Source organism: Heterocephalus glaber, unplaced genomic scaffold (assembly GCF_053883595.1).
Source record: "Heterocephalus glaber isolate CG9 unplaced genomic scaffold, H.glaber_assembly_v1.0 deba00000071, whole genome shotgun sequence".
Classification (NCBI taxonomy): Eukaryota; Metazoa; Chordata; class Mammalia; order Rodentia; family Bathyergidae; genus Heterocephalus; species Heterocephalus glaber.
In genome coordinates this window covers 3,662,716-3,672,378 of record NW_028258137.1, presented here as the reverse complement: position 1 = coordinate 3,672,378, position 9,663 = coordinate 3,662,716, and the positions used below count along the sequence as shown (strand labels likewise).

Sequence of the window (9,663 nt, the reverse complement as noted above, 5' to 3'; positions counted from 1 at the left end):
CTGAGCTGAATTAACACTGCTTTACTATGTAGTTGCAAATAGATTTGTAACTTATGTGTGAAACATTCAAATAAAGGCTACCTGGGATTTTTACCATGTGTGCTTGGTCTTAGACCATCTTTAGCACAATAGAGTCCAAACAGTGACAGAGTAGAGGGACAATTTTTCAAACCACCCCAAGCAAAGTGACCCTGAGGGGACCTGGGCCCTTCTGGAGCTACTGCTTCACAGCCAGGCTCCACAGAGAGGGGTTTTGACTGACATTCCATTTTCTCTACAAGTGTTTTTCTTCTTAGAATATAACGTTGTCCTGTGAGAGTGAAGGGGATTCAACAGTGGGTTTGGGGACCCTGGGAAGTTTGGGATGGCCATGCTTTGAAGGGTCAGAAGCCAGACACACACAGGCCACAGGATGACTGAGGTGTCACCCGGAGACTGCAGCAGCACCTCTGACAGGCACGTGGCCACCAGGCAGCCAGGTAGCTCCACCCAGACGCCAGGTTGATGTTTGATGCGAGTAGGGAAAGAATGAGTCAGAACCCCTAAGGCCCTGCTGTGATCACTTCTGCTCTGCTTAGGCAAGGCCAGCACAAAAATCTCATCATACACACATAGCCACAAGTGCACGTAGAGACCTCCTTTAGATCCCAAAAAGGAGTGTTCAGAATGGCCCAGTGTGAGCCAAAGAGCTATTGTAAAGGTACCATAATAAGTTCAAGTAAAACCAAACTGTCCTGAAAGCAGAAAAGAGAATTACAATATGCAATTAATCTAAAAAGATCCGCCCAAAATCTTGCTAAGAGCAGATGAGACAACTACGGCACTAAAATGAAGGGTAAGGCCCAGGAATGTAGCTCAGTGGTTCCGATGCCCACCCTGCAGGCTCAAGGACCCAAGCTCGATCCCCAGTACCAAAAATAAATACATAAATAAATAAAGGTTAAAAATGAGGGTTGTTCAAAAGTGAAGTTTAAAGGTTAATTACCAATGTCTTACCCAGAATACAGTAGTTTAGAGTAACATTCAGGTAGGTTCTCTTGTCTGTTCCCACAGGTGCATCAGCCATGACCATAAATTATTAGTCAGGCTTTTGCATAATGCAGCTATTTAATATATCTTTCTCTGCACACAGAGAAAGTGTGTCATTTTTCTCTTCAAGTGCAAAAAATAATTAAAACCTCCACTGAGAGAGTGTCAAGTTTTCCTGTTTATGTAAAGAAAATTTCAATTAGGATTTTTTTCTAAAACTCAAGTCTCCTGCTGGGAAAAAAGGAAGGAAATAAAGAAGGAACAAATGAACGAACTTTCTAGGTCTTTGCTAATTCGCATTCTTGCATTGTTCACGGCCAGCTCTTACTAGAAACTCAGTGCTGCTACCTAGACTTCAATATCTAGTGATCAGGTCCAAAGTCAGGAGCCTCAGGCTCTATTGGCCTCAGTTACACACTAAATGACTCTAGAGCTTTATGTAAACTCTATAAAATAACAAGTGTGCCACAAATTTAAAGCGATATTGCTTTACCAAGTGTTACAGGTTGTAACATCCCCTGAATAAAATTTGTTGAAGTTCTAACCTTCAATAACTCAGAATATGGTATTATTTGGAAGTAGAGTCATGACAGATAAAATTAGTTAAAATGAAATCATATTGGATTAAAGAGCCCTTAATCTAAAATGACTTGTATCTTTACAAGATGAGAGACACACACAAAAGGAGACAAAGCCTTGTAAAGACAGAAGCAGAGACCGGAGCAGAGACTGATGTATCTACAAGCTAAGGATGCCACAGGTGCTGGCCACCACCAGAGGCTGGAGAAAGACAGGGAACAGGTTCTGCTTCAGATGACACCAACCCTACTGACACTGTGATTTTAGACTTCTGGCCTCCAGAGCCATGAGAGAACAAATACGTTGTTTGTTGTCACCTAGTTTGTCATGGTGGCCCTAGACAACTAATATACCCACCTTCAATCTCAACATTCTCAAAAAATGGCCATAGCAAAAATTAATTCATCCTTGAAGAATGTGTGCACAGAATCCTAGGCAACGTCCTCAGAGCCCACTAGCCTCCACCAACTGCCGACATTTGGGAACATCTGGAAGATATTTGCGGCAGTCATTAGGAAGGGTGGAAAGGAGGGGATGCCACCAGCATGTAGTGGCCCGAAGTCACAAACGCTGCCCAACTGCAGTGCACAGGGCACTCTTCCCCTCTCCTCTCTCCCCCTAACAAGAAAGAATGATCTGGCCCTGGATGCCAGCAGAGTTGCTGTTGGGAATCCCTGCTCTAAACTGAGAAAGCGCAGGAGAATTCTCAAGTGATAGAAAAAGATATAGTCAGAAAGTCCTGCAGCTCTTACTTCCATAATCTGATGAACTTGCTGAAATTTAGCGCCTGTTTCCAGTTTCTCAAAATGGTAAAATGGTGATAATTGTGTTGCAGGGGTCTTCTGGAGGTGAAGTTAAAATACAGATTTATATCACGTAGTCAGAAAAAGTACTAACCAAACACCAGTAAACAACCACCAACGATTTTTAATTGCACATGTGGCACAGAAAGATCTTTCTGTGCAAGGAGTGAGGTAAGGGGTGAGGGTGCAGTGGGAGGACACGGGGGAAGCAGTTGAGTCTCGGCCTCCATGGCCAACCCTGACCCAGCTGTTACCGAGGCTGGTGGACTTCTGCCTCCCTTCAGCAAAGCTCCAAGCGAAACTGGCCCCCAAATACAGTCCGCTAGTGAGGCAGGCCATGTAAATTGTGGATCATGCCAGACCTACAGTCAGGACTCTCCTGCCCCGTCACGAGACTCACTCCCGGACCTCCTGTGGGGCCGGAGTTTGGAGTCCCATCTTAGCAGCCCCACCTCCTCAAACATCCCAAACCATTGGATTATTGTGTTATATTGCAAGACAACCATCCAATAAGTGCACGCCCACCAGCCAAAGAAAACGAGACGTATTGATGTATTTCACTAGGTTCCGAGAAAAGGTCAAAGCCACCCTGACTCCTTGACTACATTTCCGGCTTTGTCCCCTCTTTTTCTGCCGCAAGAAGCGAGTAGGGCGGGGCCGGACAGGGAGGGGAGGGGAGGAGCTACGTGAATGGGGCGGGGCCGCGCATCGGAACGGAAGTGCGCGCTCTCGCGGCCCTTCCGGTGCGTGACGTGAACTACGGCCCCCACAATGCCCTGCGATCCCGCGAGTGGCCCGAGTCGTCACGAGAAGCTGCTGCTAGGGGCGTCGACGCGGACAAACGGAAGTGTAGGTGACTGTCGGAAATTTCGCCGCCAAGCTGGGAACCGGGGAGATGGCCGAGACGGAACCCAAGACCATGCAGGACCTCACCTCGGTGGTAAGGGAGGCCCGCGCGGCCCGAGGCGCGGAGGCACCGCTGCTGGGCGTGGCCCCGCGCCCTCAACCCTTTTCCCGCGACCCCCCCCCCCCGCTGTGCAGAGCGCCCCGAGGCCCTGCGTTCTTGGTGGCTCAAACTGGAAGGGGCCTCACCTCGCATCAGTCTGGTTAGGCAGATGGGAAAACTGAATTCCCGAGGACAGCACCGCTGGCTGAAGGCCACACGGCTGTCCAGAGGCCACCCCGGGGCAGAGACCAGGCTCCTGCCTTCGTCCCAGAAACGTGTCTCAGGATAAATTGGATTTTGCTCGTGTGCTTTGGTTTTTTCCTTAGGTGCAGACTCTGCTGCAGCAGATGCAAGATAAATTTCAGACTATGTCTGACCAGATCATTGGAAGAAATATCCTTTTTACTCTTAGCTTCTTAGGGGCCCTGGAAGCCTTTGTGCCAGGTAGTGATAGGAATAAGTACGTGGTTTGCAGTCCAGCCTCAGCCAGGCAGTCAGAAATTTCTTTACTGAGCTTGGATGCACTGTGTTCCTGAGAAAGAGGGTAAGGAGTCAGCTGAGCTACACAAATCCTTGGCTCAGAGAATCTGCAGTCGGAATATTAATAGCTCCTATGGTTGACAGTTGCTGTGAGCTGAGTGTTTTGTGTCTCTCCTTTGATCCTAACCATAAACTTATAAGTAGGTCATAGGGTTATTTAACAGATGGAGAAACTGAGGTTTTAAAGAGCAAGAGACATTACCAGGGGCCATCACTTCACCTTGATGACTAGACTGTAACAATATCCAGAGGAAATTGGGCAACCATTTTCCTTAAGGCAGCGGTGTTTAAGGCCATAGTCTGCAGGGCCCTGGAGGAAAAGGCTGAGAAATGGGAGATGCTGGTGTACATTGTCTTTAACTTCACCACTTGACGATATGAGTAGTCGAATTGATGATCTGGAGAAAAACATCGCAGACCTCATGACACAGGCTGGGGTGGAGGAGCTGGACGTTGAAAACAAGATTCCTGCCACACAGAAGAGTTGAAGGTGAGGAAGGGCATGGTTGTATTAATCTTAAAAAGAGTATAGAGTTAACCTGTAAGCATAATTTTGGTGTAGTCATCCTTTCTCTAGATGACTTCCCAGCCATGATCCCCTCAAACATCCCTTTTGTTGCACCCCACCCTCATGGACTTCATACATTTTAGGCTCTTTCTTGGGAACTTGTGACATATGAACCAGACCGTGGCTGCGTAAAGCCCTTACTGTAGACCTGATTAAATTACCACCATGAGCCAGGCATGGTGGCACACCCCTATAATCTCAGCACTAGGGAGGCTGAGGCTGGAGGATCGCCAAGAGTTCAAGGCCAGCCTGGGCTACCTAGTGAGTTCAAGGCCAGTCTGAACCATGTAGTGAGATCTTGTCTCAAAAAAACCAAAAACATTTTAAAGATAAGAATTAAATGAATTTCCACTGAATCGTTTCAGATATCAGAGGAAAGACTAATACTTTATGATACCCATATTGCAAGACATTTCCAAAGTAATCACTCTGTGTAGCGTGTTTCTTCATTTTAAGACGTTACTTGTGTTTGGGGAAGAGGGGTAGCCTCATTATACCCAAAAACTAATTTTTAAACCCACTTTCTCACATCCCATTTATACCATCTTAATTCCCTGCAGAAAATAAAATTTAACAAGAATTTTATGTGACTAGAGTATTAAACAATATACAATGAGAGAGGCCTAATTCTTTTTCATTTTCTGCACATTTCCTGGACCAGATTTTTAGAAACTGAAAAAGAAGTGACTCTGAAGTCCCAAAGAATAAATAGAGGTTTGGGAAGTTAAAGATGAGTATATTTGCTTAAAACTTACCAGTAGAGTGAGCTGAATCACTGCGTGAGAAAAGTCACGTGACTCCTCTGGTTTATGTTATGTTAGCTTTGTTCTTATCTAGAGATAATTTGGAAAATGTCGTACAGGAAACTTCCCAGGGATGTTTTTATATTATGTGGCAATCAGAAATCCCGTCAGGTGAAAATTCAAGAGACAAGGCTAATAACAAAGGGGGTGGTGTAGAAAATGGATTCCAAAAAATTTTTAATAAAGATTTCCAAACAAATCTGTTCTACTTTTGCTAAAATATTATGCAGAGAAAATAAGTTTAATTTAATAGATGATTCTGAAAGAATATTTAGTTGATGACTCAGTGTATTGTTTTGTCATTATGTGATGAAAGACACATTGGTTTTTCATTAACAGGTTGCTGCTAAATTACACTGAAATCTGGAACACCATTTTTCCAAGCCAAAAGAAGATCAAATGGCTTTTTGCAACTAACTGCTATGTGTAGACAGGTTTTATGTTATAAAGTGTGCATTCTTACTACATCCTAGTTAGTTTATAGAGTCACCCACCCCACCCCCCCACCCCCGTTTCTCCAACATGGTATCTTCACATCTTGGAACTTGGTCAGCTGTGCTACTAATCATTAAACACTAAATCTTTGGCAGTTTCCTCATAAAATTGTCAAATTTTTTAGTGTATTTTTTGTGAATTCATTGTTTTCTGCCATTCCTTTTGTAGTAATTGCTGTTGCGTAAAAGTTGCTGTATGATTTTTTTATTAGATAAATGGTAAGTCCTTCGATTATTGTTAGACCTGGTGAAGTAAGATATTTGTAGTTTAGGGTTCATTTTCAGCACAAAGTGACTGTTGAACTAACCTAACACTAGTGTGCTGGCAATACTATACTTTTCAAACGGCTAAAACATTTAAAAGTTGTCTATTCAGTAATATCTGTCGTTACTCTGTTGCCAGAACTCAGAATTGAAACACAACTGATGACTTAAGTGTGTGGGATCAAATGCTAAAGTCAATGAAAAGTAACCACTGCCACTTTACTGTGTTAGCATTTTTTAAATACCAAAAGTAACCGAATAGCCTGACATAAAGAGGCTTTCACTCGGTTTTGCATGAGATTCTAATCCTTCAGTAGGACCTTACATTGCTCATCTACAATGGTTACCATAAAATTTGGCAGGATTTTGAAACACAGCTACTCCATCCTTTCTCTGAGCGCTGATTGGAAAAGAGAGAAGAGAAAGAGAGCTGTCGAGTGTGTGCCAGTCACTGGGCTAGAATGTGATGACTGACTGGTAGTAGGCTCAAGTTTTTAAAACATATTCTTTTACTTTTCTAAGTTCTTGCCGAATCGCTTCTCGGCCTTTTGGCTAAGATCAAGTGTGGTTCTTGCTGAGTAACAATTTTATCAGTGATGATAGAAGACGAGATAATGAGTCTTGCCTTTGAAAGATGTGACATCTGGAGTGCTGAGCTGAGGCCAGTGCTGCTGATCTGGAAGGTGACCCACGTGGTTGTCACCAGAAAGTGATTCCACGCGACAAAAACGTGGATGACAAACAGTTGAGGGATGGTATGGTCCCTCCTAAAGGGAAACCCTTAATTAAAACAGTATGATTTTTCTTTTTAAGTTTCCTGTATCACCAGGCTTATTTATGTTACAAACTTAATATTAAATATTTTTCCTATTTATAAATTATATGAGGAACACAGAGGAGTCAGATTTTTCTGTAAGAAAATGAAGTTGCCACGATTGTTCTCCAGCTGCAAAGCCCTGTGATCAGGCCAATGGTAAGACCTGAGCTCGCCCTGCAATGCCCCACTCCACCTGGGCAGGGCCAGCAGAAGCCTGTGTGCAGGATGCTTCCAAGCCTCATGAGTGGCAAGCAGAGGTGATAGGGCTGCTCTCGGATGGAAGGGTAGTGACTTCCTTAAATGTCAGGCTTCAGGGGCAGGCCCCCCTGGCCAAAAACATCTGCCACAAATAAAGGTGCCTGAAATCCTGCTACTGGAGCTTCCTTGTGTCAGAAATTTGTTCGGTTTTCCGGGTCTTCATATTAAAATGCACATGGCACATCCAAAAGGATTAAGTACAAAGAGCCAAAGGCAGAACAGAGGGAAGTCCGGCAGAGGGTGTGGCGACCGCACTGGAAAGGAGACTTTTACCTAATTTTATGCCCCACAGCACCTGTCTGGAAAAGCCCCAGGAAAGGAGGATTTATGCTCACTTGTGTTCAGAAACCCATACTAGATTCAGAACGTGAGCTTTCACAGTGCACAGGAGCATGTAAAGGGCTTGGAGTCCTAGAGCAAATTTAACTCTCACCTGTGCGTTTCCAAGTTACCTGACCAAGGATCTTTTCGTACCTAACACTGGGTCATGTTTCACTGAGCTGATGTAAAGGCACAGGGAGGTGCCAGCTAAACTAATCCCACAGATAGCTGTGGGTTCCTTTGTAAACAAAACTGTGAAACCCCAGCTCCTCCAGGCTTGATAATACCAAAGCTCACCCCAGTGTGAACCCTTGATGCAAAAGGCGACCTCCTGCTCTTGGAATGAGGCAGCCAGAGGTCTCACCCTGAGCACACAAGCCCAGACACGAGAGCCACCGCTCCTAGCCAGTCTTGGCCTTCCTGGCACAACCAGCATTAGCCTGAGACACCACTGCTGGCCCTGCAGGATGAGGCCTGCTCGGGACAGCCCTGCTGCACCCTCTTGCCCATAGCCTAGGCTCAGCAGGACCTCCGTGCATCTAGGAGAACAGCACTGCTCTCGCTAGTTCAGGTGTGCTCTGCGCAGGAAAACCCAGCCCGCGTTCTCCTGTAGCCTTTGTTCATTCACAGGCCAGTGAATGCCCTGCTGAGGGTAGTAAGTATGTACTAGAATGGAGCTCGTGCCCCAAGGAGAACCTATGGTTGATTAAATGCCCTCACCTCCAAAGCCCAGAGGGCCGGCAGCTTCCTCACTTGGTCCCTAGTTAATTATGCTTTCCTTGAGCCACGGGATTTAAAATCGTCTTACTTCCTTATCAGTTTTGGTTTTCTACTTTGTTTCATTACAAGTAAAGTGATGAATCACCGTTTGACCATGTCAGAACCCACATTTGGTACTCAGGGTAACTAAAGCTCGATTTGGCTCTGTGAGACCTGGGTGGCCTACTCCGCTGTTGCTATGGGAACAGCATCCTCCAAACAGCTTGAAAATGAACTTTTGTAACATCCTGTTTGTAAGTTGAAGACTTCTTACACAGAATTATGGTCCCCTTATTTTATTACTTACAACTAGATTAAAATGGAGGAATTGGCACCGTGTGTTGTGGTAACGAACCCTGGATATTAACTTGGCGAGAGTGATCGCTCAGCCCAAGCCCAGTGAAAGCATTTTCTGTGCTAAGCATTTGTTTACACCACTTGGCTTAACCCTCGTACAAGGTGGAGGTAGGTTTTTGTGTGACTGGTTCTGTTTTAGGAAGAAGGGACCCAAGGGTGGGAGTCACACGGCTGACAAGCGGTGCCCCTGGAATCTCCCACAGCTGTCTCATCACAGCCCCTCGCAGCTGCTTTGTCACCGTGAGCAGGTGTCCGCATCTCTATGTCCACGCTGTCTGGGAATCAGCTCTACACCCTTGGGGTCCGAACATTGAGTTTCAAAAGATTATTTTGCATTTTCAGGTTTTTTATTCAGTGCTGGGGATGGAACCCAGGGCCTGGCGCATGCTAGACGAGTTCTTTCACAACACACCACACCACAGCCCCAGGCCCTGAATCTGCATTTTTTTACTAAATATGGCCAAAAATTAATACATTTGCTTGACATGGATTTTTATTTGGCATTTAAGCTATTTGGGACTGGTAGAAAATATGTGTTCCTAGACTGATGTCTTTTTCTCATGAATAAGGGATTGAAAACAACTCCACAAATGAGGCCAGTTCCTCAGACGTTCCGTTCCGGGAGAAGTAACTGCCGGTTACCACGAGCGAGTCCCTTGCTGACACAAACTGCCGCTTGCGCCCCCCACCACCACGGCCTATTTGCTTAGCACCCTGTCGGGTCACAGCTCAAAGAAAAGGCAGCGAATGTAGGAACCTAGGAGTCTTTAAAAGTGCACCACGCATTCTGCCAGGTGGGAGCTGAACAGTCAAATCTTAGCTGGCCTCATTGTGCAGTGTCTGGTGCTAGTTGTGGCCTCTTTAAAACGTTTTGGGGTGACGGTCTCCCGAATTCCCCGGGCTGGGCTCAAAATTGCGATCTTCCTGCCTCAGCCTCCCAGAGGCTGGGGACATGGGCATGTGCCGCCACCACTGCCCTTAACTGTAGGGGGAGGGTGCAGGTCCTCAGGGAGAGTCCTCGCTCAAGACTGTCGGGACCCCAGTCAGGCCAGCTCGCCGCATCCCACAGAACATCCTTCTCCTTCTTTGCCTGCTGTCTCCTTTTCAGAGTGAAGAAAATGTTGT

The 9,663-nt window shown here is 45.7% G+C and overlaps 1 protein-coding gene across 1 annotated transcript; it reads left to right on the top strand.

The window, feature by feature from the left end:
• The first annotated feature begins 3,154 nt into the window (after positions 1-3,154).
• On the top strand, positions 3,155-7,216 carry Hsbp1 (heat shock factor binding protein 1). Its single transcript, XM_004842783.4, has 4 exons — positions 3,155-3,351; positions 3,684-3,750; positions 4,267-4,387; positions 5,608-7,216. The coding sequence occupies exons 1-3, from the start codon at positions 3,307-3,309 to the stop codon at positions 4,383-4,385; spliced, it is 231 nt and encodes a 76-aa protein (XP_004842840.1). The 5' UTR covers positions 3,155-3,306; the 3' UTR covers positions 4,386-4,387; positions 5,608-7,216.
• The last annotated feature ends 2,447 nt before the right edge of the window (positions 7,217-9,663 follow it).

Coding starts and splice junctions, on each gene's coding strand:
- Hsbp1 (XM_004842783.4), top strand. CDS start 3,307: ATGGCCGAGACGGAACCCAAGACCATGCAGGACCTCACCTCGGTG. Junction 3,352..3,683: donor TGCAGGACCTCACCTCGGTG/GTAAGGGAGGCC, acceptor TTTTTTCCTTAG/GTGCAGACTCTGCTGCAGCA. Junction 3,751..4,266: donor TGACCAGATCATTGGAAGAA/ATATCCTTTTTA, acceptor TAACTTCACCAC/TTGACGATATGAGTAGTCGA.